The sequence below is a fragment of the Terrapene carolina genome, unplaced genomic scaffold, assembly GCF_002925995.2.
Source record: "Terrapene carolina triunguis isolate 2854851 unplaced genomic scaffold, T_m_triunguis-2.0 Scaffold211, whole genome shotgun sequence".
Classification (NCBI taxonomy): Eukaryota; Metazoa; Chordata; order Testudines; family Emydidae; genus Terrapene; species Terrapene triunguis.
The window spans coordinates 33,641,605-33,669,565 of NW_020664562.1; the positions used below are offsets into that span (position 1 = coordinate 33,641,605).

Below are 27,961 nucleotides of genomic sequence, written 5' to 3' on the forward strand. Positions count from 1 at the left end.
AGCTAAAGATAAGGTGTCCTTGTCACTGAAAAACTACAAAGGAATGCATCTTGGTATAACAGATGATGAGTGAAGAGTTGTTTAGACTAAAAGCTGGGATTTTTTCCAGGATTACAGAGGTGTGGGGTTGGAACAAGTATTCACCTAGCCAAGCAAATAGAGACTCTGCCTAGTAAGAAATAGTCTTGCAAAAAGGGGGTAGCAGCCTACAAAAAAAGGAAGGATTTTTTTTGTCAAATCAGTAAAAAAGTATATAGAATATCTAATTGTTTATAGGAAAAAGTAGTATATGCTGTATTATTACTACAAATCTTCATTTTCTTGATTATAATGGCATGTTTAATTAAAATAAAATTTGTTTTGTTAACAGATCTTATATATGAATAATTTTAAAAAGCTTCCTGTTTTATGTCTGAGAAGAAAAAAACAACAACCGGCTTTCTCCATTTCATCCACATTGAGGAAAAAAGAAAAAAAGAAAAAACTAGCGGAACAAAGAATTCCACTGAGGAAGGGTTAGTAATCTAATCCTTCTGTAATACTTTATAAAATAAAAAATCTAACTAACCGTAAATGAGAAAAAGCTACTTGGAAAGATTTTAGCAATGATATTACAGTAACTCCTCACTTAACATTGTAGTTATGTTCCTGAAAAATGCAACTTTAAGTGAAACGATGTTAAACAAATCCAATTTTCCCATAAGATTTAATGTAAATGCAGGGGGTTAGGTTCCAAGGAAATTTTGGGGGGGCAGACAAAAGGCATTATCTACTGTACAATACTGTACTGTGGCGGGGAGGTGCCCCTGGCTTACCCCTGGGGCTCAGGGCTGGGGGTGCAGGGTCTGGGAGGGAATTAGGGTGTGGGAGGGCGCTCAGGGTGGGGATGCAGGAGGAGGCTCAGGGCTGGGGCAGGCAGGAGGTGCAGAACACTTAGCTGGGGCAGCTTCCGTTTGGTGCAGGGGGTGTGCAGGTGGCTCTGCGCAGTGCTGCACTGCCCCCATGGCCGCAATTCTGGGAGCTGCCCCCCCCTCCCAGCAGACAGGGCCACCTGGAATGCAGGGGCTTTAGGGGCTGCAGGGCCCTGGGCTAAGGGGGCCCCAGGGCCCTGGGCTGCAGCTCTAAAGCCCCTTTCGGAATGTGGTCCTGCGAGCACGGGCTGGAGGACTCAGGAGGAGCAGGGGCAGCCGCACAGCCAGTGGCTGGAGAGAAGCGGCGCTTTCCCCTTCAAAGCCGTCCGGAGAGAACCGGCGCTCGCAGGGCCGCATTCCAAAAGGGGCTTTAGAGCTGCAGGCCAGGGCCCCGGGACCTCCTTAGCCCAGGGCCCTGCAGCCCCTAAAGCCCCTGCGTTCCAGGTGGCCCTGCCTGCCGGGGGGGGAGGGCAGTTTTATCACTCCTTCCCTCCCTCTCTCCCTCCCAGAAAGTCCTAAGCACCGCCAAACAGCTGTTTGGCGGCAGGGGGAGCACTGGGAGGGAGGGAGGAAAGGAGGGGGAGAAGAGGAACTTGTGCAATGCTCCCTTGTAAAGTCAGCCAAACGACGTTATAAGGGAGCATTGCACAACTTTAAACGAGTATGTTCTCTAATGGAGCAGCGACGTAACTTCGAAACAACGTTAAGCAGGAGGACGTTAAGTGAGGAGTTACTGTAGTTATTTATTATAGGTGGGGCTGGTAGTGTCACTTCTAATTAAAGTTGGTCAATACTTCACTTTATCAGACCCTATTTTCAGTTGCTTATAACTTTGCCAAACTTTAATTATTTAGGCTAACTTTTTCCATCCGTGTGTCTGACTCAAGCTGTTTTTTTGTTTTTTGTTTTAAATTTCAATCAAACCAGTTCAGCCATTTGCAAGAATGAGTCTAGGGAGCAATACATTATCTTGCCTATGTTAAAAAATCCTGGTGACCCTTTCTTTGAACAGCACTAGTGCCCCCATTCTTTGGAACAGGCACTTGAAATTTGCCTGCGGGGGGGGGGGGGGGGGGGGGGGGGGGGGCGGGGAGGGGTTGGCCTTTGTGTCAGGAATGTGCATTTTGTTACCCCAACAAAAATCCACCAACATTTGGCCAATTTATAAGCCTTTGGAAAATTTTAAGAAATTGTACTTTACACATGCTCTGTGGAGACTTGCTAGAGTTTAACAGCTAAAATCTCTGAAAATTCCATCCTGACTGAGCATGTTTGAGTCTTTTACAGCTCCTAGCACTGACCAGACTGTGCATGCATCATCCCTACAGAGCAACGGAGCATTCTCCATCCCCTCACAGCTCCTGTGAATGACTGAGCACATTCTCTCCAGCCCAGGGCTATAGGAGCAAAACAGGCCTGTCCCAATAATGACTGCTCTGAGCTGAGGATGGGCCAAGCAGTGGAACTGGGAGCATGGAGCCTGCCTCTCCTGTGTTCTCAATGACTCCTCCCAGACAGCGTGGAGGAGGAGGCCATTTGATTCAAATACAGAGGGGACAAGAGCCAGACTTAGGGTGTTGCAGGGGAGGGCTGAGGGAATAGAGTGGAACAAGGAGCCTGGGTGGTGTGGACTAGGCCTGGAGACTTGGGGTGGTAGAGACTGGGTCTGGGAACTAGGGGGACTGGCTGGGCAAGAAGACTGAGCCTGGGAACCAGTGGTGCACTGAGGGACAGATCTGGAAAGAGGCCAGAGTGTGGGGGAAGAACTGGAACTGGCTAGGCAAAGAGATTGGGACAAGGAGCAAGGAAAGGCCCGGACAATGAGACTGGATGAGAAACCCAGAGAGGGAGACTGGTCTGGGAACCTGACTTTCCCTGTAATTGCTGCTCTGAGTCAGACAGGGGCTGGGCACTGGGAGTGAGAGCAAGTAGTCTATTTCTCCTGTGCTCTCAATGACCCTCTCACTGGCATTCTGGCAGCATAGAAGAAAAAGTTGTCTGGTGAGACTGGAACTGGAGGTGAGAGGAAAGAAACTGGGAGCTGGGAGGAGAGGCTGAAATTAGACTTGACGAGGCTGGGATAGGTTGGGCAAGGAGACTGGGACTGGAATTCAGTTTTGCTAGGGGGAACATGGAAATTGTACAATTAATTGGGGGGAAGGGGAGACTGAGACTGTCTGGACAAGGAGCCTGGGACCAGGAACCAGTGTGTGAGGGAATGAGAATGAGGCAGGAGGAAGGGGAGACAGATCTGGTAAGGAGTTAGGATGCAGGAGCAGACTGGGGAATGGCTAGGCAAAGAAACTGGGAGAAGAAGCCAGAGAAAAGAGAGGTCAGGGCAACTAACTGAGGATGAGGTGGGTGCGGAGTCTGAGACGGGATGAAGAGCCTGGAGAGGGGAGATTAGGCGTGAAAGCCAGTGTGGGAAAAGAGACAGACTGGATGCAGAGCCAGGAGGTAGGAACTGAGACTGGGTGTAGGGAAAGGGAGAAACTGGGAGTGTGTGTGTGGAGGTGGGTTGGTGGGAATTGGAACTTGGATAGTAAGCCAACATGGGGAAACTAGACTAGGTGGTCAAGGATACTGGGATTGGGATGAGAATCCTGAGGGGTGGAGATTGGTTAGGCAAGGAAAATGAAACTGGAAAAGGAAGCCAGGGGCAGGGACAGAGACAGGTTGGAGGGGAAAAGGGCAGGAGGGATCAACCTTAGGGGAAACAGGCAGAAGAATCTGTGCCCACTAGAGCACACTCCCATCTAGAGCTTTAAATAGAACCGAAAATTCCGGAGTTTCACTATTGCTCTGCTTTCAGCAAACATCTGTGAAACCCACTGGCAAAGTGTGTCTCTCATCACCTACTAGTGCTGGTCCATGAGAGCGGTCTGGTGTGGCTTTACGTTTGTGTGTCCTTGTCTGTGAGGAGCTTGCTTTTGATGATGAGCTTGGAGAGGTTGGGGGGTTATTTGAAAGCTAGAAGGGGTTCAGGGAAAGATTTCTTTCAGGATGGGGTCCACATTTAGCATGGGTTGTAGTTTGATGATACCCTGAATGGGTTCCAGTGTGGGGTGGTAGGTAACAACTAGAGATAAGCATTCTCAGAGGGGTGTTTATCTCTGTATGAAGCAGGTTCTCTCGGGGTATTTGAGTTGCCCATTCCATGATGTGACCTACTTCTCTGGTGGAGTGTCCTTGTTTGGTGAAGGTGGTTTTGAGTGTGTTAAGGTGTATACAGGGCCAGTGCAAGGAAGTTTCGCGCCCTAGGCGAAACTTCCACCTTGCGCCCCCCCCCCCCCCCCCTGGGGGGCCCCCCCCCGCGGCAGCTCCCCCCCCCCGGGGTGCCGTGTGGCAGCTCCCCACCCCAGCTCACCTCTGCTCCGCCTCCTCCCCGAGCACGCCGCCTCCGCTCTAATTCTCCTCCCCTCCCAGGCTTGCGGCGCCAAACAGCTGATTGGCGCTGCAAGCCTGGGAGGCAGGAGAAGTGGAGCGGCGACCGCGCGCTCGGGGAGGGGGCATAGGAACGCTGTAAAAAAAAATTGTGGGCACCGCTTTTTGGCGCCCCCAAATCTTGGCGCCCTAGGCAACCGCCTAGTTCGCCTTAATGGTAGCACCGGCCCTGGGTGTATATCCTGGACTTTCTGTTTGGAGCATATTCTGTGGAAGTTGAGGGCCTGGCGGGAGATAACAGATTTCTTGGGGGTTTTGGAGTGGTTGCTGGATCTACGAAGGTAGGTGTGGTGATCGTGGGTTTCTTGTATACACTTGTCCATAGGGTTCCATTGTTGAAGCTGATCGTGGTGTCCAGGAAAGTGGGTGAACACTTTCCACAAAGTGATCACACTATATCTGACCTATCAGTCCTCATCCAGAAGGGAAACCTGCACAACACTTTCAAAACACAAGCTTGGGAGCTTAAATTCATAACTTTGCTAGACACTAAAACTCATGGTCTTGGTAAAGACACTGGATTTATGGTTTATTGCAACAATCTGCAACCCACTAACTCCCCCTTTTGTCCTGTGTCTGCAGAGGTGCTAATGGGCTACTTCACCTTGAACGATCCCTTAAAAAATGTGCTAACTCTTTATGCTAAACTATCTGTTTGATCATGTATTTAGCTGTGACACACTTAGGCTATGTCTAGACTATGCAGCTTTTAGCAACTGTGTCGTTACCGCTGTGTCGCTAAAAGGCACGCAGTGTAGCTGCTGTTTGTCGTCTCCCCTGATGACAAAAACTTCTACCCCCAAAGAGCGGCATTAGCTGTGTCGGCAGGAGAGCACTGCTACCGACAAAGCACTCTTCCCACCGGTGCTTGTCATCAGCAAAACTTTTGTCTTTTGGGAGGGTGTTTTTTTAACACCTCTGAAAGACAAACATTTTGTCATTCAGTTGCCAGTAGACATAGCCATTGTGCCTTTCCCAGACCTTAACAAGAGCTCTGTGTAGCTTGAAAGCTTGTCTCTGTCACCAACATAAGTTGGTCCAATAAAAAATATTACCTCAACCACCTAGTCTCTCTTAATATCATAATCTTTAATTTTTATTTGAATGGTGAAATTATGGAGAATATGGTGCCCTATAACATCAACAATTTTTATCTTCCTCAAACATGGGTTTTCAGGGGACTTTTTACTCAGACTAATGTCAAGTTTGTAAATTATTTAAAGGACCTTGTCAGTACTTTCATCGGTTGCATTTTGAGGTGCTTCTTATTTTAATATAATTCGTGATATTTAATTGTATTTAATTGCTCCCCAGTACAACCTACTGTTGCTATTAGTTATTCTGTTAATTCAAGTGGCTAATTTAAGTTACGATTGGTTGTATGCAATGTAGGCTGAGCGCTTTCATAAGAGACTTGTGCAACCATAGCGGTGTGATCATTCCAGGAAATCAAAATAATGTCTATAATAACATCTTTTTACTGAACAAAGTCTTTAAAGCATTGTAGACATTTAAAAAATCTAGTATACATAAGGAAATGTTGACTCAGTAAGTGGTGTGCTAAATAAACACAGGAGGCCACTCTGTCTGCCTTATATGTATGTTGGGAGTCCCTCTTAACAATGAATAGAATGATTTCAAGAAAAGCATTTTTGAATTCCCACATACCTCAAAGAGTAAGAGAACATCCTAGTAGACATACTGAACTATTCCTGTTGACATAGTCAAAGGATTATTGTATTGAGGATGGCAGGGGGGAAAATATCTGAAATATGAGACATGAGCTTGATCTACATTATTTGCCACAAATCTTAGGTAAAACTCATGTATTCTATTACTGACATGTAGTTATATACCCTTTTCAAAAGGAAACTTAATGTAAACCTTTCTCCAGTTTTCACCCACAAAAAAACCTTTTCAGCGTGAAAAGAGAGAATGTTTATGCACACTTCTTATATGATTATGATCAGACAAATGATTCTGTAAAATGACATTTTGGTGTTTGATATTTATTCTCCTTAAGTCACTCTGTAACAAAATTGCTCAATTTTCAAATCAAAACAAGATTTTTTAAACTGACAGCACTTCAAGTATCTTGAAATCAAGCCATTTTCTTTTTACCCTCATACATTGTCAACAATAAATATTCTATAGTCAGCATATGGCTTGTTTTGCATGATGATACGTGAGGCAGAACAAAATATAGCATGCTCCTATGCAACTACTCATATTGGCTCTTCAGTTCTTACAGTACTTAAACTTATTTTATCAGTAAATGAAGCAATCTGACTGGCACACATGTAAGAAGTGATTTGATCAGAAAACAGGTAAAACAAAAAATCTTTTTGTGACCATGGCTATATTGCAAATGCAATTATTGCATAAAAATAACAGTAAGTCCTTAAATGAAAGCCACAAAGGCCAAAAAATTCACTTTATGCTTCTTACTATGTTCCTTGGCACTGTAAAGCTCTGAGAGAAGTGCATGAGCTGAACATAGAATCATAGAACTGGAAGGGACCTTGAGAGGTCATCTTGTCCAGTCCCCTGCACTCCAGGCAGGACTAAGTATTATCTAGACCATCCCTGACAGGTGTTTGTCCAACCTCCTCTTAACAATCTCCAATGATGGAGATTCCACAACCTCCCTAGGCAATTTATTCCAGTGCTTAACCACTCTGACAGGTAGGAAATTTTTCCTAATGTCCAACCTAAACCGCCCTTGCTGCAATTTAAACCCATTGCTTTTTATCCTATCCTCAGAGGTTAAGAAGAACAATTTTTCTCCCTCCTCCTTGTAACAACCTTTTATGTACTTGAAAACTGTTATCATGTCCCCTCTCAGTCTTCTCTTCTCCAGACTAAACCCATTTTTTTCAATCTTCCCTCATAGATGATGTTTTCTAGACCTTTAATCATTTTTATTGCTCTTCTCTGGACTTTCTCCAATTTGTCCACATCTTTCCTGAAATGTGGCACCCAGCACTGGACACAATACTCCAGTTGAGGCCTAATCAGCGCAGAGTAGAGCAGAAGAATTACTTCTCGTGTCTTGCTTGCAATAGTCCTGCTAATACACCCCAGAATGATGTTTGGTATTTTTGCAACATCGTTACACTGTTGACTCATACTTAGCTTGTGATCCACTATGACCCCCAGATCCCTTTCCACAGTACTCCTTCCTAGGCAGTCATTTCCCATTTTGTATGTGTGCAACTGATTGTTCCTTCTTAAGTGGAGTACTTTGCATTTGTCCTTATTGAATTTCATCCTATTTACTTCAGACCATTTCTCCAGTTTGTCTGGCTCATTTTGAATTATAATCCTATCCTCCAAAGCACTTGCAATCCCTCCCAGCTTGGTATCGTCCGCAAACTTTATAAGTGTACTCGTCTATGCCATTATCTAAATCATTGATGAAGATATTGAACAGAACCGGACCCAGAACCGATCCCTGTGGGACCCCACTCATTGTGCCCTTCCAGCATCACTGTGAACCACTGATAACTACTCTCTGGGAATGATTTTCCAACCAGTTATTCACCCACCTTATAGTAGCTCCATCTAGGTTGTATTTCCTTAGTTTGTTTATGAGAAGGTCATGCAAGACAGTATCAAAAACCTTACTAACGTCAAGATATACCACATCTACCGCTTCCCTGCATCCACAAGGCTTGTTACCCTGTTAAAGAAAGCTATCAGGTTGGTTTGACACGATTTGTTCTTGACAAATCCATGTTGACTGTTATGTATCACCTTATTATCTTCTAGGTGTTTGCTAATTTATTGCTTAATTATTTGCTCCATTATCTTTCTGGATACAGAAGTTAAGCTGACTGGTCTGTAATTCCCCGGGTTGTCCTTATTTCCCTTTTTATAGATGGGCACTATATTTGACCTTTTCCAGTCTTCTGGAATCTCTCCTGTCTTCCATGACTTTTCAAAGATAATTACTAATGGCTCAGATATCTCCTCAGTCAGCTCCTTGAGTATTCTAGGATGCATTTCATCAGGCCCTGGTGATTTGAAGACATCTAATTTAAATACCAAGATGTGGCCCTCAGGCCAAAAAGTTTGCCCACCTCTGCTCTACATTGGATTGATCCCAGGGGCATGTGAAATTAGATCTGACCACCTCTGAAGTCCTGGAGAATCCCTTGAAGAATTTTCTGCCTTACTGAGTTGGTTTTCATCATATACATGTTTATTTTTGTGTTTCATGTTTGTGTCACAGCTTGTTTGCTGTTTATTTAGTTACTCTGACTTTTTATAGTCAGTTGGTAGTGTTTCAGATAGAGCATGTTCCAAGAGAGTAGCTGGATTAAGTGACCTGGCCCCTGTGTACATAGACTAGGGGGAGAGGCACACAAATTCAAACTGATTACTATGTGCAGCATAGAGTCTTGCCATTTGCAACAGATGAGGGAAGGGAGCACACCTGTACTAAAGCCAGTGTAGTGGGTTGTTGTGTCACTGCTAGGACTTGCATAGCCTGTTCCAAAACGGAACCTTTTGGAACCTGATGGATGCTTGCTCAGGTGAACCATTGCATGGAGAGGGTGGGTGTCCAGCCGAATAAGCCACAGATTACGAAAGTGTCATGATTTTTGCTGAAACCTGTGATGGCATGGGTCATCAAGGCACATGGGTCAGGCTGCAGTTCAACAAGGATCACCCTGTCTAATTTAATTCAGTTGATTTGATTGAATTAGTTATCAAATTTGCATAAGCTTTTATTTAATACCATGTCACATATCTGCCCTCATTTACCATTTGCCACAGATATATCTCATCCCATCACTTCTTTCTACCCAGGCCATTCCCTTGGACACTTATTTGTTTTTGAACCTGCTCTTGAACAATAGTTCCCACTACCTCCAAGTTACATCAGTGGAAAGTCCAAAAAAGTAGCAGCAAAAAACTTTAAAATCCACACGAGGCAAGATAATCATTTATTTTATTTTATTTTATTTTTATTTGAATTTTCTTTTTTCTTACCATACAACAAAAAGAATATCCATGGCTTTGGAACATGCTTGAAATGAAAGGCATTTATGGTACTCAGACAAGCTTTAGTTTCATTTTGTGCTTTATTCTCTGCAAAAACTATTAATTGCCTTGTATACACCTCTCCTGTAAACATTTTCATATAAATAAAACCAATGACAATATTTCAACATGTATTATACTCAGAGTATAAAAGGGAGAAAGAATTTGTTGTGGACATGAATATAGAAGATGGAGTACCCAATTGAATATGACTGATATTTAATTTTAAGAGACACAGTGAAATAGAGGTTGAGCAAGGGATATATTTTTAAAAATGGGAATAAAAATTGATATTATTTCTAATAATATTATTTAACTGTTACATTATTTTATGCTGTGATTTTTTTAATATCAGTAGGTTAAAAAATTCTGCCTTTAAAAAGATAGCTGGTATAGGAACTTGTGAAACTTTCAAAAATATCATAATTTTCTTTTGATGAGTAATAGAGCAGGGTGCTGATCTAAAACTTATTAAAGTAAATTGAAAGATTCTGATTGAATTCATTGAGGGGTTGGATTAGGCTCCAACAAGAATAGTAGCTGATTTTTAAGTTGGCACTTACTACTATTATTATTAAATATTTTGAAACTTTTGCACAGCCATTTTGACACAATAAAAAGCAGTCTATTAGACTTAACTCTGAGCCTTTGCTTATCATTATTAGGTGTGTTGAACAAGCACATTTTGGCAGATGATAATACTGTACTGATATGACAAGATAATTTAAATTCTTATTTCAAAGTAATATAATATTTAATTCAAACTCACAAGAGGATAGATTGACTTAAATAGGACATTTATCATCAGTAGATATTAAAATCTAATAAAGAGTCTGAAATAATAAGAAATAGTAAATTTTTATAATCAAATACGCATCACAGATTAAATATTGCATTCTTTGTATTGTAGGTTTCTTGGACGTGGAGAAACCTAATATGGAGGAGCAGGTAGAAACTAAATTTAGGCTTTCAGTTTGTAAAGCTGCTTTTCATTCCGTGAAGGATAAGCTGATGATATTTCAAAAGAAAGAGGAAGAAATTTGGCATGCTGTACACCCATTTCATTCTCTTGTTCATCCTGCTCCACAGCTTAAAGCTGTGAATCACCCAGTAAGTATAGAGAAGAGGATTTTTGCTAGAATGTATGGATCTGTAAGACTTGAACCATTTTATGTTATTGATAAAGCCTACAGGGAGAGTAAGAGATGTGAGATCCAAACTAAAAAGATATGTGGGGTGATGCAGATGCAAATTGCCAAAGGCGAAGCTGACTACTGTATTAAGGGTTTTCTTGAGGAGAAAAAGAATGGTGTTCAGAAAAGATGCAAAGAAGAAGACATTAGAATTCAAGAAGCTTTACAACAACATCAATTGAGAAGATCAGGATTTATTGAAAAAGTAAGGCAAAGGCATGCTCAGTTTTTAGAAACCAAGAACCAAAAAGCATCAGAGTATTCATTAATTCAAGACTTCAGCATTCAGCATGCTTCTTTGACACAGAGTTTGTTTAGACTTGACAGATTGAGGAAAAGTGAGGAAACCATAAAGGAAAGAACGAGCATTGTTAAGGAAAACAAAGAAGATCTGGAAAAATGGAAGGAGCTGATAAAAAATTTTCAGGGGCAGAGGTATGTTTCTCTTAATACTCAGTAGTATAATATGAATGCTGGATTGGATGTGGATCATTTTTCTAGATTGAAATACATCCATATGTTAGAATGTTTTGGATGCTTTTTTGTAGAATAAACAGAAATACAAATAAATCATATCCTTGCTCAGTTCCAAAAACAGATCAAATATCAGAGTTACAGTATTGTAAACAAAGTGTTCCTCTAGAACAGGGGTCGGCAATGTTCGGCACGTGGCTCGCCAGGGTAAGCACCCTGGCGGGCCAGGCCAGTTTTATTTACCTGCTGACGCGGCAGTTTCGGCTGATCGTGGCCCCCACTGGCCGCGGTTCGCCGTCCCGGGCCAATGGGGGCAGTGAGAAGCCGCGGCCAGCACATCGCTCACGCGCGCCGCTTACCCTGGCGAGCCGCGTGCCGAACGTTGCCGACCCCTGCTGTAGAAGTAGAACCACAAAATCAAGGGGAACTTTAAGTACATCCTTAATACCTCTCTTAGCCAATCCTGTCCCTTGCACCGAATCTGAGTACAAGTGCTAGGTACATGTGCTGGGTACTTGGGAAGGTGGGGAGACCTCAGGCCAGAAGTGGCCTGTATAGTGACTTGTTTGCCTCCCAGAGGGAAAATCCAACAGATCCACAAAGTAGTGGAATTCAGAACCACCTTCCTCAGCTCACCCAACTCTGCATCAGTGTGGAAGTTCCCTGTGTGCACCACCTTCCATAGCTAAGGAGGACAGGGCAGGATTTGTCCATTTACATAAAGTGAGGAAAGTGACCATAACCACATTTCAATACTAATGTGATTTTTTTTTAAAGGAAAATTCCACAAAGAAAACATTGGGGGGGTTTTTTGCCCACAAAAATAAAGCAGACAGTACATTATTCTTACTATGCAGCATCACCTGTGCTGGATTGTACTGTCAAAAGTCCATAGAAAGCAAACAAAAAGCATCAAAGTATTCATTAGTTCAAGACTTCAGCATTGTGGTTAAGATTTCTCATTCTTTCCTTTGAGACTTTGCATAGTAGAAAATATATGCTTGCTTAATTATGCCCTGTTCAGATAAGACACAACAGCAACCTTTTTGTCTTACGATGCAGTGTCTTTGTGTGCAGCACAATGCCATATTATTTTTACTAAGCAGAGTCAGATTGAAATCAGTGGTGCAAATAAATCTTTAACAGTTTTATTGCCCAAGACAATTTTGGGGCAAAAATTGAATCCAGGATGTCAATGCATTCATTAGAATTCAGTTTGATACAATTTGGAATAGTTGAGCCTTGAACCATGAAAGTTAGGATTTTGTAAATGTATGGGGAAAGTAAATTCTATTGTGTAATGTAGCTATTCTGCCCACATACTAACTACATTTTTCAGGCAATTACATTATCTATATTAAAGTATTTTTTTCCAAATCCCTAAAGACACCCATTCACATTAAAGCATAGCTCTGCTCTGAAAAATGACTTGTGAGGGTCCATGTTTGTTAGCTTCCAATGACATCCATATGAAATATGCTTAATTTACAGTAAAAATGTTTTTCTTTAAATACAAACACAACCCAATCTGAGAGGTGAGTGAGCCAATTTCCATATTTACCACAAACAAAAGTTCTGCAAGCTGTATTAAGCCCCCAGTTGCACCTGTGTAACCTTATTGTCTCAAATTATGCCATTAGTGACAGCTGAGCAATTCCATTGTCTTCAATGGGTTTGCACTTGTGTAACTGATTGGAAATTTAGTAAATGATTCTGTTGATGATGCACAAGATGGAATAGGAGTACTTGTGGCACCTTAGAGACTAACAAATTTATTAGAGCATAAGCTTTCGTGGGCTACAACCCACTTCTTCGGATGCATATTGAGTGAAACATATATCGAGGAGATATATATACACACATACAGAGAGCATGAACAGGTGGGAGTTGTCTTACCAACTCTGAGAGGCCAATTAAGTAAGAGAAAAAAAACTTTTGAAGTGATAATCAAGGTAGCCAAGTACAGACAGTTTGATAAGAAGCAAGTGTGAGAATACTTACAAGGGGAGATAGATTCAATGTTTGTAATGGCTCAGCCATTCCCAATCCCTATTTAGCCCTGAGTTGATTGTGTCTAGTTTGCATATCAATTCCAGCTCAGCAGTCTCTCGTTGGAGTCTGTTTTTGAAGTTTTTCTGTTTTAAGATAGCCACCCGCAGGTCTGTCATAGAATGGCCAGACAGGTTAAAGTGTTCTCCCACTGGTTTTTGAGTATTATGATTCCTGATGTCAGATTTGTGTCCATTAATTCTTTTGCGTAGAGACTGTCCGGTTTGGCCAATGTACATGGCAGAGGGGCATTGCTGGCACATGATGGCATATATCACATTGGTAGATGTGCAGGTGAACGAGCCCCTGATGGTATGGCTGATGTGATTAGGCCCTATGATGGTGTCACTGGAATAGATATGTGGACAGAGTTGGCATCGGGCTTTGTTACAAGGATAGGTTCCTGGGTCAGTGTTTTTGTTCAGTGATGTGTGGTTGCTGGTGAGTATTTGCTTTAGGTTGGGGGGTTGTCTGTAAGCAAGGACAGGTCTGTCTCCCAAGATCTGTGAGAGTAAAGGATCATCTTTCAGGATAGGTTGTAGATCTCTAATGATGCGCTGGAGAGGTTTTAGTTGGGGGCTGAAGGTGACAGCTAGTGGTGTTCTGTTATTTTCTTTGTTGGCCCTGTCTTGTAGGAGGTGACTTCTGGGTACTCGTCTGGCTCTGTCAATCTGTTTTTTCACTTCAGCAAGTGGGTATTGTAGTTTTAAGAATGCTTGATAGAGATCTTGTAGGTGCTTGTCTCTATCTGAGGGATTGGAGCAAATGCGGTTATATCTTAGAGCTTGGCTGTAGACAATGGATCGTGTGGTGTGTCCTGGATGGAAGCTGGAGGCATGTAGGTAAGTGTAGCGGTCAGTAGGTTTCCGGTACAGGGTGGTATTTATGTGACCATCGCTTATTAGCACAGTAGTGTCCAGGAAATGGACCGCTTGTGTGGATTGATCTAGGCTGAGGTTGATGGTAGGATGGAAATTATTGAAATCATGGTGGAATTCCTCAAGGGCTTCTTTTCCATGGGTCCAGATGATGAAGATGTCATCAATGTAGCGCAAGTAGAGTAGGGGCGTTAGGGGACGAGAGCTAAGGAAGCGTTGTTCTAAGTCCGCCATAAAAATGTTGGCATACTGTGGTGCCATGCGGGTACCCATAGCAGTGCCGCTGACTTGAAGGTATATATTGTCCCCAAATGTGAAATAGTTGTGGGTGAGGACAAAGTCACAGAGTTCAGCCACCAGGTTAGCTGTGACATTATCGGGGATACTGTTCCTGATAGCTTGTAGTCCATCTTTGTGTGGAATATTGGTGTAGAGGGCTTCTACGTCCATAGTGGCCAGGATGGTGTTTTCTGGAAGATCACCGATGGATTGTAGTTTCCTCAGGAAGTCAGTAGTATCTCGAAGATAGCTGGGAGTGCTGGTAGCGTAGGGTCTGAGGAGAGAGTCCACATAACCAGACAAGCCTGATGTTAGGGTGCCAATGCCTGAGATGATGGGGCGTCCAGGATTTCCAGGTTTATGGATCTTGGGTAGCAAATAGAATGTCCCTGGTCGGGGTTCTAGGCATGTATCTGTACAGATTTGTTCCTGTGCTTTGTCAGGGAGTTTTTTTAGCAGATGGTGTAGTTTCTTTAGGTAATCCTCAGTGGGATCAGAGATGGAATAGAATCTAGCTCTCTCCCTCTTAGTTATTGGCTTTGCCATGCTAAGGGGAATAAAAAGCAATAATGGAATGAAAAGACCATATCTGTTCTATAGAACGATCTGAACTGCTTGGTAAAATGGGCTCACTTGAACAACATGCATTTTAATATAACCACTGTGTACACCTAAGAACAAAGAGGTATAGGTCACACTTACACTATGGGGGACTGGATTCTGGAAAGCAGTGACTCAGAAAATGACTTCAGGGTCGTGATGGATACCCAACTGATCATGAGCTCCAAGGATGATTCAAGGTTTGGAAAACCTGCCTTACGGTGAGAGGCTAAAGAAGCTCAGTCTATTTATTTTATCCAAGAGAAGATTGAGGAAACTTGATCATGGTTTGTAAGTACCTATATGTGGGGAAGATTTCTGATCAAGCTCTTTAATCTAGCAGACAAAGATATAACTAGATCTAGTGTCTGGAAGCTGATGCTAGACAAATTCAGACTAGAAATAAGATACAGCTTTTTAACAGTTAGATTAATTTGCCATTGAAACAACTTACTTAGGGATGTAGTGGATTCTCCATCACATGAAGTCTTTAAATCAAGACTGGATATCTGTGCTCTAGATCAGACAGAAATTATGGGCTTGATACAGAAATTACTGGATGAAAATTTGTTGTGTGGTGCAGGAGATCAGATTAGATGATCATAATAGTCCCTTCTGGCTGTCAAATCTGTGAATCAGTAAATGCTTATTTTTATCTCTAAAGTTAGCAGATGTGGTTCTGATTACACATAAGAAGTAGATCTGGTGGTGTCATTTTATTACTCAGCCAAAGAGGTAGTTGATGGCCCAAATTTGGTCCCTCTGATACCCTTGCAAAACCCAGTCACTGAGCACATACAGTAACATCTCAGGCAGTAGTCTGCACTTCATTCAGGACTGACCTTTTGGTACCGACATTTGTGCACTAGGTGCTGATGACCCTGGCACCCATGACGCCAGTGCTGACCGCTATGGTACAGATTCTCCCACCACTGATTTCTCAGCGCCAATGTTGTTTTTGGTACTCAGTGATGTTGCACTGACTGTGCAACCTGAATCACCACAATTGTCCTCAGCTGTGGGACTGCCCTGCACTTAAGTATCAACTACCAGTAATGTTATGGTATTAGTGAACTCTTCAGCTCTAGTGGTGGAAGGCTGGGGAAACTTAAGCTCACCCTAGAATTCTGAATAGGGTAAACCTACCATTAGAAGAGGAGTACTCATTTTCTTCATACCCTTCTGAGTATAGTAAGGAGATATCGTCCACCTGCTCATCTTGTTCCCATTCATCGGATCCCTACTGATCTGACAGGGAATCTAAGAGCCATCACTATAACCACAGACCTATGAGATCTTGGAGAGATCACATACCTTGATATCTACCTCTCTGGCCCCAGCCTCTTACCCCTAACTAGCATTACATCGCCTTCTTTTATGAAACTTCGTAGAGTTGCTCAAGAGGAGACGCTGCCACAGGCTCTCACTATACCACAGGAAGAACAGGAAAGTGATGAAGAACACCTGCTGAGGAAAAGTGCTTGATCCCAACAAATATCTCCTCTTCCTCACTGGATGAGGATCTGAGTTGCCAAGGAAGAAGGGCAATACAGAAGGCCCTCTACCTTTTCCTCCTCTACTGCACACTGTGTCCATCTCATAATAGCAAATTTTATGGCATCAAAGCCATAAATAGCCTTTAAACATTATATAGGCTTTCCCACCCACCCCCATCCCTCTTAGACAACCACTGTTTTATTGTTGAGAGTCCTGGAATGGAATTACCTCAAACCACACCGTTTTAGAGATTGTTAGTGTGGGGTATTCCATTCAGTCCCCATCCCTTCCTAGCCCAACTCCTTCCATGTCCCTCTCTAAGGATCCCTCTCATAAGATGTTGTTAAGACAAGTAGTGGACTCTCTTCTGAATCTTGGAGTAGTGGAAGATGTGCCCCTGGAGTTCAGAGGGATGGGGCTTTACTTTCCTTATTTTCTAACTTGGAAGAAGAAAGATCTGGAATCCAATCCTGGATTTGAGATATCACAACAAGTCAAAGTAGAAAAAAAATCAATGGTTTGTTGTTTTTTTTATTTAAATTGGATTTTTTATTGAAATACATAGTTTTTTAAAATAAAATAAATTTATTTAAAATTAACTGAAATTATGACAACCTATGTTAAGGACTAAACTTATTATAATCTATTACAATTATTTAAATTAATTTTAAAATAATATCAAGCAGTCCATGTTTGTTGTCAAGTGTTAAAGAAAGTCAAACCTCCAAACTAGTGGAGGTCAATAACTAAGCACCTGAAACCAGAGTTTGTTAAAGTGTGAAACCACCTTTTGACAGCAGAGGCCTCTACTACAGGTTCAGAGAGAATATTTTCTTCAATTCAGTTTATTTAGTTAGCTCAATTCAATGACTAGTACATTCAGAGTTAAGAAACCAATTGGGAATTGAAAAAGCAGGAACGCTTGTTTTTCTTTTCCAATCTCTGAATAAAAACCTAAAATGTGAGAGGAAGAGATCTACTCAAGGACATCGTAACTGGAAACAATGAGTTCAGTTCACTAACTACAGATAATCCTTTGTTTAATACATTTTTTAGTTTTGTTTTGATAACCTTTTTGTTAAACTTTTTTTCTTATGTATCCAGCAGAGTTAAATAAAGCTACCTAAATAATAAAAATTCTATTTTAAAATTCTGTTTTGGTTCACTTTTAACTGAGTTCTAATGTCCATAAAAATAGAGCTTGACACAAATCACAAGAAAAATGAATGATCATTAGCAAATGACAAATGCATCACTGACCATTTTCTAACATAATAGAAATGTAAAAATTAAGAAAGTGAATAAATGTAAATTGTCATCTAATTACGTAAATAAATAGTATAAGTAGATATGCTTTAACAAAAAGAAGCACCAAATTTAGCATAAATGCTATTTTGAGTTGCAAATCAACATGTTTTAAAGGTTACCAACCAGTGAGAATCAACCTTTCTTTAGGAAATAACTAAAAAGTACAAATGCAAAACAAGATTAAAATTGATTATTTATATCAAGGTTTCCTGCTTGCTGATTTAAGCCATGATTAAAATTGGTTATTTAAATCACTGATTTAAATCAATCCACCCTGCAACAGGTTCATCTGTCGTTTCAAATGCAGGATGATAAGGTTGGCCTCTATAATCCAATTATTAAATTCCCAAATCCCTAGGCCTGCTTCCTGTCTCACTATTTTACAAGACACTTACTTTACATATCAGTTCAACTGACACACAGAAAATACCTGAGATTCCAAGTGGGAGCATCTACCAGTATAGACTTCTGCTCTTTGTCTTTCATCAGCACCAAAGGTATTCACCAAGTGATTGGCAGTTGTGGTGACTCACAGAAGGAGACAAGGGATCCAGGAATATCTGTACATTAACAGTTAACTCATTTGAGGAAAATCACCACAACAGGTGAACTATTCAGTTCACCTAATTCCACATCTTTCCACTACTCTGAGTCTCAGGATCACACTGTTGCCAACGCAGAGAACAGTTCATGGGGCAGTGCTAAATTCCATACCAGCAAGGGCTTATCTACCACAGGAAAGATTCAAGACCATGGTAGGTTTCATCAGCAGCTTACATGCTTATCCAGAAACATCTGTGAGAGTATGCCTCAGGCTTTTGGATTTGGGCCTCATAAAGTAACTGTGGTTCTTCAAGAAGTGTTGTCCACATGGATTCCACGAGTCTTTCCTTGCTACTGTGGAGTCCTATGCCATCTGGATTCTGTATTGGCAAAGGAACTGAAGGACAATTGAGCATGCTTGTCCCTTGTTATAAATTCTCCGTTCAAGATTTGTATAGGCAAAACTCCCATTGCTTTTAAGGGGAATTTTGCCTAAGTAAGGATTCAGGATTGGGCCCTAAATTGATACTAAAATAAGTAATGATGTTGTTTCTTAGATCGGATTTGGGGGTTTTGCTTTGTTTTTATTTGTTTTGGGGGAATGTTTTTTCTGTACAGCAGTGAAAAAAGATCTACATTGTGTGTGGACTGGGGAAGCTACTTTATGTACTATACCTAGAGGCTTAATTGATTTATTTTTTACATTTCCTTAAAAATATACTGGCCTCTTTTGGAAGCTGAGTTGTCTACTGATGTTCAGTTTGATGAAATGCACTATGGTCAAATTATAAACCACATAAATTGGTTGATAATAGAGATAGTTGGAGACTTTTAACCACAGCTACACTGCTTAATCAAGTTTAAAAACTAGAGCACAATGCAACATTCTAAATAAATGCAAGTTTTAATAGTTTGACCATGAGGATTCCTCATAAACAGGACAATACCTACTCTTTTTGGGTGTCTTTTTAATTTCACTGATGGTAGAATCCCTCCACTGGCATAAAATCCAAATAAAGGGGCTCTATGCAAGTGGAGTGCAGTAAGGTTTAAGAAGGTGAAATCCATAATTTGCAGCTAGTGAGTGATGCTATTGCATTCTTTGTGGTTACTGTTCCTATGGCCTGGAATAGTTAGTCACAGCCACTTTGTGCTCATGGTGTTCAGTGCTGGGACTGTTTATAAGTGTGAATCCTGTGGCACCATTCCTGGCTTACCAATGTCATAGCATTCTGTACCAGCCTGTGGAATTGGCACAGAGACCCTCTCCATGGCTGTCATCCCTGTGCACAGCCCCCTCTGTGGTGTCTTTGCTCCTGTGCAGAATTTATGTCATGCACTGCAGTGGTTCTCATCCTACTGTATCCCTTTCAGCTCACTTAAAAACTACGGTACTTGCTTACAAAATCAGACATAAAAATACAAAAGTGTCACAGCACATTATTACTGAAAAGTTGCTTATTTTCTCATTTTTTACAATATAATAAATAAATATAAATATTGTACTTACATTTCAGTATGATACTTGAGCCTGTTTTTCACTTGTGAGCCCTGCCATGCTGGGAGGCAATGAAGTGACAGCAACAATTAAGTTTTTCTCCACGTTGAGTCTGTTCCTACTCTCTGGGCCAGCATTAGGGGGTGACAAGCAGGGCAGTTCCCCAGAGCGCCACGCCACAGGGAGCCCTGCAATGCAAGTTGCTCGGGCTTTGACTTCAGCCCGGGTGGCACGGCTCGGGCTTCAGCTTTCTGCCCTGGGCCCCAGCACGTCTAACTCTGGTCTTGGCGACCCCATAAAAATGAACTCGCGACCCACTTTGTGGTTGTGACCCAGTTTGAGAAACCCTGATATAGTACATATAGCAGTATAAACAAGTCATTGTCTATGTGAAATCTTAGTTTGTACTAACTTTGCTAGTGCTTTTTTATATAGACTTTTGTAAAACAAAGCAAATATCTAGGTGAATTGATAAACTTCCAGGAAGATCTTTTGAGAACCCCTGGTGCAGTGGGCCTTGTGATAGTCCTCTGCACTGTAGGCAAACTTCAGCCTACAGGGGCTAAAATTATTCCTACGGCCTGTCTAAATTATATATAAATTAATTACTATGGGAAAGGAGGTGAAAGAAGAGGAGCACGGATGTAGTACAGTGGTCCTCAAACTTTTGTACTGCTGACCCCTTTCACATAGTAAGCCTCTGAATGTGACCCCCGTTATAAATTAAAAACACTTTTAAATATATTTAACACCATTATAAATGCTGGAGGCAAAGCGGAGTTCGGGGTGGAGGCTGACAGCTCGTGACCCCCCATGTAATAACCTTGCAACCCCCTGAGGAGTCCCAACCCCCAGTTTGAGAATCACTGGTGTAGTCTGTCAAATTCCAAATCTAGCAGAAATTTTCATTAAAATGAATTTAATTAATCTAGCTTAATTGGAGAACAAAGAAGCTAGACACAGTTGTAAAATATAAAGAAGAAGCCAAGAGCATATACGTATGAAAGAGTCTAAGTTTTAGAGACAAGACTTTTATCCGGAAATTTGCTCAGCTGATCTGTGAATGGTAAACCACGGCAGCAAGTTGTATGAATAAGTCTCTTCCTTTATTTTTCTCCAGGCAATTGATGTTACGAAAAGAAAACTTGGCAGAAAAAGTGGTTCTGGATTCCATTGTTTCTCAAAAGACTAGTGAGAGATTACAGCAAGCCAAGGCAAAAGTTGCAGCTGTAAAGGATCATCAAGCCGATATGAAAATTATGATCAGGCTGCCATTAAGCTGCAGTGCAATAAAGCATGTATAATAAACTCCAATGTTTAAGATGCTAACTTGCAACATTGTAAGTGAATATAAACCAAACTGTGTCTTTTTATTTGAATGCTAAATGTGGAAGTCTATACTCTCATCATTTAAACTGAACTTCCAGGCCTTCATTTAAGAAAAAAACATAATGAAGAGAGACAGTTATGTATGTTTACTTGTAGAATGTATAAAAGTGTAATGTTAAGTGTACTTTCAACCCTGGTCTTATTTTTAAAAAAATCAACATTTACTATTAGATACCACACTCTACTGTATGATATAGCTCAGTATTTTCCTAACCTTAGAAGTGACTGTGATATTTCAGATTGCATTGTGTGGTAATTGGTGGTAAATGTTTACTTTTAAATGGCGAGGACTACAAGTGTGCATACAGTTATCATCTGTACTTACTCTGAAAACTAAATTATTCAGTGCGACAAAAATAATAGGGTTTTTATGGTTCTAATGTACCAAATAGCAAGAGTGCAATTAAAATTTTGACTACAGTTATTGTAGACAGTGCTGCTGAAGCTTTGCGTCAGTGCTGCCTCAGTAAATGTGTACATACAACAATGCCGTAAGCATTTAGCTCTAGATGGAATATATTTTCTGTTTCATTCTGGCAACCCCTGATGCATTTTCTCCTAGCTGCTAACTTTTATTAGCATGCTGTGTACTTTGATTCGTCTCATTAGCTGCTTTTGTACATGTAATTAATTATGTTTCTAGTTTATTCTACTTACATTCTTTTTATACATAGTTCTGTGTATGTGTACATGTGTGTGCATGTCTATATAAAATATGAGCTACAAGGTGGGTGAGGTAATATCTTTTATTGGACCAACAGAGAAGCTCTCTCACCAACAGACGATATTACCTCACCCATCTTGTTTCTCTGATATCCTGGGACCAACACGGAAACAACTACACTGCATATATAAAATATAGTCATTTTTATTATTATTATATTTTTCTTGTGCCAGTGTTGGCACACAGGGCGGAAACTAGTCTCTTCCAGTCCTCTCTTATTTGTTGCTGCTTCTGCACTTTGATGTGGCTGTTGGTCCCAAGCCTGGATAAAGTTGGGAGGATTGATAACACAGCTAACCACCCAGCCTCATTAAAAAAAAAAAAAGTTAGTGGTTAAAGAAACAGAATCAGGCTATCATTCTGATAAAAATGGCTATTCAGTAGGGAATACTGCTGATCCTTCATGCTACATGGTGGTAAAAGCCAGTTTTGGGAAGTCAGGACCCCGAAAACTTTGATATAGCAGCAAGAAAACACTTTAAAGTTGTTTTTTGGAAAGTGAGAACAATGTTTCGGACATAAACAGTCTCACGGGTCATGAGGGAGATGGATAACTATAAACTTGAGTATATTAATTTTGCTAAATAAATATCTTGTGGGTAGGTCCCTTAAAACAAAATCATTATGATTGCTTAAAAAAAAAGACAACCTCATTACTCTACCATTGTTTACTATGTGAAGTTTTGCAGTTTTCTTTCATTCTCTTCTGTCTCTTTCATTCATTCCGTATGATATTTCCTATTGCCAGTTCTTCTCTTCCTTTAGTTGTGCATAGGCCACAGCTATATAGAAACAATCTTTTTTAATACTCAGGTGTTAACTGGTAAGATAGAGCAGAAGGGCACTATCATGCCCTTATGTTCTTATGTATGAACACTCTTTGAGCTAGTCCTGTTTCAAAAAGGCTAGATCAAAGCGTTCTAATGAACTGTTAGTGTGTGGCAGCAGAGTGCACAATGGCCATTAGATCATGGCAGACAAGTGCAGAGTAGATTCACACCCCAGCTCACCACAATCTAGTTGTTTGTGTCGACAAGCCATAAGTGTCCAATAATCTTGTGTGACTGTACATGAGTACTAGCTAGGGCTGTGATCTCTTAAGCTAAACAGGATGAGCCATAGTCAATTCTTGTATGGGAGAGTGATGAGGCAGAGAGGCCCTATACCAGCAGAGAAGGGAGCTGCTGCTCTCTGCTAGCCCTGCCTCGCTATACCTGCAGCCAATCCAAGCCTTGAAGGAAAATAAAAAGAGAGAACCTGCTCCGTTCTGGCTAGGAAGGAGCTCTACCTGTCTGCCTGAAAGGAACTTTGCTTGCAAACTGTTTAGGAAAGGAAGGAATTTTGAAAGGAAAGAACTTTGCATGCAGAGTTGTGTAGAGAGGCCCCCGGAAGACAGGGGGATGGCCTAGTACTGAGTTACATTTGCTTTTTGTTGTAGAACAGCTGTTCTCAAACCTTAGCAACCTGAGGACCTCCATTTTGATTTAAAATTTTTCAGAGACCTCCAACCCCCCGCTCAGCCCCAGCCCCTGTCCCAACTCCACCCCTTCCCCCAAGGCCTCACCCCTGTCCCACCTATTCCCTGTCCCCTCCCCTGAGCACAACACCGCTCCTCCCCCTTCCTCCCAGTGCCTCCAGCATGCCGCTGAACAGCTGTTCCCCGGCATGCAGGAGGCTCTGGGAGGGAGGGGGAGGAGTTGATCAATGAGACCGATGGCCCCCTGGTGTGCAGGAAGCACTGGGAAGGAGGGGGAGGAGTTGAGGGAGAGAGGGGAGGAGTTGATCAGCGGGGCCTGTAGACCCCCTGGAGTACTGTGGGCCCCAGTTTGAGAAATGCTGTTGTAGAACATTTTTGCAGCAGAGCCCCTCAGCCACACCCACAAGGAGATAATACTGAAGGGACAATTAGCTGTTGGGGCGGAGCCCACTTCAGTGAACATTAGAAATAGAGAATTCTTCCCACCCAGGGAGAACTGTGTTGACAACGGGCTGCCCAGAAGTTCCACAAGGACGCTCTGCTCCTGCCACACTGCTACAGGGGGACTTCCAAGGAAAACCTAGGGTGAAGTAGGAAGTGATGCCAGCATTTATGTAAGTCCCACTTTTTTCTCTGAGACTGACTGGTCTAGCTGCCCAGTACCATGTTAGAGGTTGTTGGATGGAAGGGCCATCTTTTGGATGACATATAAAGGAAAGCTCCCAACAATGTAATGTAAAAAAAGATCTAGACAATTTATAGTAATTCTAACTCCATATTTGGCTACAGTTGGGGGGGGGGAAGCTATTCTTGTATGCCCATATAGACCCCAAACTTGTAAATATTTATGCATGTGGTTATCTTTAAAGTTAAGTATGTGTGTGTTTGCCAGAGAGTGGGATGAGGGTATGTGTGTGTGGGGATGAGTGGTGGGGTGATAGCAAACTGTTTAGGGATCCTTTAGGACGAAAGGTACTATATAAATGCAGACATCCATTAAGACAAAATCTTTGGGGATCTAGAGTCTGAGTCAGAATCAGATCAGGAGGTATTGGGACAGCACAGTTTGCTTTGACTGGCCATTTAACTGGGATAGACTGCGTGGGTTGATTCTTTGATGAATAAGACCATGATCTCAGCAACAGAAGAAAGGAACATTGAGTGGAACTGGGAGAGTCTGTGACTGGTGGTATTTTTCTGGATCTGTGCTCTACTTAGCTTTAATTTATCCCTGTATAAGTGGGATTAATTCTGAGCTAATTGGAAGCACTTGTCTTTCAGTCTCATACTTTGCAACCCACCTGTGATTTGGGGGTAGCTTGTATATGTTATTCCTTATATAATATAGAAATCCTCTCTAAGCCTTCTTAATAAAAGGCCAAATTTCAAATAGTCTTACATTTTGTACACCCATTTCCCGAGGCTACTTGAAAATTTGTCCTTGAATAGAAATTTTTTGAAATCATGATGCTCAGTAGCATCAATTAATTAATTAGCAGAACACAGAAATCATCCACACACACACTGGCAGTTATAGAACATAGAAATCATCCCAAATAGGCAGTTATAGAAAACCGAGATTCAAATTGTTTATAAAAGTCATGTTTTAAACAATTTTAAAAATAATTTTGCAAGCATTTAAATAGTGCTTGAAACTTCTAAATTCTGGTTAGTAACTAGTGGAAAGTAATATCTGTAATTTATTGGAGAGAAAAAAGCAAGTGAAATACCCAACCTAAGAAAAATGATCATTTTAGCAGGAGTGTAGAATTAACTGATTAGGATAGAAACATTTCATCATATCTGCTGTTCAGCTTTTACAGCGATTTTAGACATTTATGTAAAATTTAAGTAGCCTGTCTCTGATAGTATTTTCACACTTTGATGTGGTAGAACAGTTTTCGTTCATCTTTCTTCATTCGTCTAGATTATTTTCTTAGGCAAACAATATTTCTAATTTCTGTCTTCTGATCTGCTCAGTGTGTACGGCCATGTGTTGAGTTAAATTGCTAATGAATCCAATAAGGAGAAGATATATTAAATCACAAGTATATTAAAACCTTGTCATAAATAAAAACATGAGAAGGTCTGTCTCTAAAAGCTAAAAATACTCTGTTAAATAATAGAACTTTTTATAAAACTGTGAAAGCCTACAGTGGTTCTTATTCATTCATTACCTAGAAATTCCTTTGACATATGTCAGGGGTGATAGTTTACTTTCCTGAAGTAAAACGTGTGGATATGGAACAAAAGGCCAGGCTGCTTCCTCGAGGTTAGAGTAGTTTGGGAAGCCATCGAGGATACAAGGAGTATGGCCTTCTGATTCCATGGATGACTGAGATCAGTGGGAAAAGGAAGCACCCACTCTGTGGCAAACTGTCTCTCTCCACTCCTCTTGATGTCCCTGCTCCACCCTGGTAGGATAGTTCTATAAGCAACTGGCTTGATCACCCTCCCCTATGCTTCCACTGTACTCTCTCTCCATGAGGGGACATTAGCATATAGGATGATTTAGTATATGTCTGTGTCTATATGAGACTATAAACTCCACTTTGTTTGGAGAGTGCCATTTTGATTGTACAATTGTACTGTGCCTTCCTTTTTACCTCCATCTTGGACTGGGATATCTTGAAGTATTGACAGAGGGTGAACAGTGCAGAGCAACTAAAGGTCATTAACCTTGAGAGTCTCCTATTCAAATAGAAGCATCGATAGACAATGAGTTAAGTACCATCCAGAGAAACCCTTTCTCCCAGGTGGCCTTGTACCAAGCAGTGGATCGTCTAATGAGGGACTGCAAGCAGCTCAGATTGGTCACCCGAGAAAGGGAACAGCAACTTTATAAAAGGTGGACTCTCTCAACAACCATTTTAGAGAAAAATGAACAGAAGCAGGTAAGCGAAGAAGGAAGAGAGGTGGGTCTTAAGACCCTGAAAATACACTGTCCAAATCCCAAAGGGTTCTTGGAAGGGAAACTGAGGCAAAGATTTAGCGCATAGGTTCTGTTCTTTTTGTTTCTTAGCACAGTATATATCTAATGCTGCCTAAGAATTGAGTGTGGGTGCTAGAAATTCCTTTGCAGAATCTGTTCTTTGCTTATGCTGCCACGTAATCCTTGAAGAGGAAAACAGTAAATCAGAGAGGGTCCAGAGCTTCGGCAGAACTCTAGGAATATGCTAGTTTCAGGGCCAACACAATTGGACTGTGGGATTTCCCAGTGCCAAGAGATGTCAGCCACAAAGGCTGCACCAGGATGTGTGTCTAGAGGTTTTGAATATTCAGAATGTGTGTGTGTCTGCGTGAAACATTTTATATTATGACATACACACACAAAGGTAAAAGAATGTTAATATTGCAATTCCAAGCACTTTAAAGTTAGTAAATGACATAAAAGTTGCCTGTACAACTTTCTCATACCCTTTGTGTGTATGTATTATGATAATCTTGCCCAACATCATAGGAAGTTTGTGTCAGAGCCAGAGAAAAAACTCAGTTCAGTGGCTTAAATGCAAGATGATATACTTTCTCTTGTTGCAAACCTCTGTCTCATCTTGTGTGCTGAAAGAGACAGGGATCTTGGAGAACAAATAATATGTGATCATGTAATTAAAAACTGTATCATAATGTATATGCATGAAGGGCAAATTAAGGGTGAATGGTCAGCCTTTATTCTAGAATTTCTAAATTTCTGAATGCTTGACTTTGCAATCTTAATAATATTCTTTTAACCTACTATTTTGTGTTTAATTTCCTAGGTTTAAATAAACCAAACACACAAAAAAGCCATGAGAAATTCCTTTATATGGAATTATGTTGGCACCTCTCATGTGGCATCTGTAAGGTTAGAACCCAGTTCCGTTAGAGCTACAGTACAGGCCTTTATCACATGAGATAAAGGGGTAACTGGTAGCATTAGTAGGCTGCTATAATATATGCAAACTACCCACTGAAGGGGGAGAAAGACAGCCTGTTGCACGTAAGTACAAGTAGCTGAAAGCCTGTGCTATCCCATATGTGTAATTCATAAAGTCAGAATGGTTTTGGTACTCAAGTATATTGTTTTATGGGAAGTATGAAAGAGGGTGAGTGAGTCTATGTGTTGTCCTGTTAAATTTTTGTTGATATGTGTGTGGAAAATGAGAGCTATGCATTGTGGTGAGGGGTTGTGTGAGTTTGGGTTTATTGTGTGGGTGTTTGTGTTGATTTGTGTCAGTAGTTGTATTGTGTAGGAAGATTTGTGTGAGTGATAAATGGTGGTGGGGGCTGCAGTCAAGTGGTACATGTCCTGGGGTGGTTGTGTTTGTTGCTTGTGTTGTGTGATTGATTGTGTTGATTTGTGTCTAGAGGGGATTGTGCTGGAGGATTCTGTGTAGATTAGGAGGGGTGAGTGAGATTTGGAGGGGTGAGTGCTGTGTTGAGGATTATTATGCATGCTAGTTCAACAGACATAATAGGCTTCAGAGTCACACACAGAGTGACAATCCCGGAATCTTATTATATAGATTTGCTAGGTAGCAAAGAAATGTTAGGAATCCTGGGTTTTATTCCTCACTCTGGAGAGGAGTATTGTCTAATGGTGAGTCAGTACGGCCAGGCACATACATTTGACGTATTCATTCTGAAGCAGTATGACTAAATGGTTGAGTCT

At 41.3% G+C, this 27,961-nt stretch overlaps 1 protein-coding gene across 1 annotated transcript in view; it reads left to right on the forward strand.

The window, feature by feature from the left end:
- The window catches only part of LOC113407367 (leucine-rich repeat and IQ domain-containing protein 3-like), a gene marked incomplete at its 5' end in the record, with an annotated part of 63,868 nt that extends 42,841 nt beyond the window's left edge, over positions 1-21,027 (forward strand). Inside the window, 3 exons of the mRNA XM_026655784.1 lie at positions 371-515; positions 10,315-11,032; positions 20,844-21,027. Coding sequence (XP_026511569.1) covers positions 371-515; positions 10,315-11,032; positions 20,844-21,027 — 1,047 coding nt within the window. The remainder of the gene's footprint in view (positions 1-370; positions 516-10,314; positions 11,033-20,843) is intronic.
- Between the last annotated feature and the right edge of the window lie 6,934 nt (positions 21,028-27,961).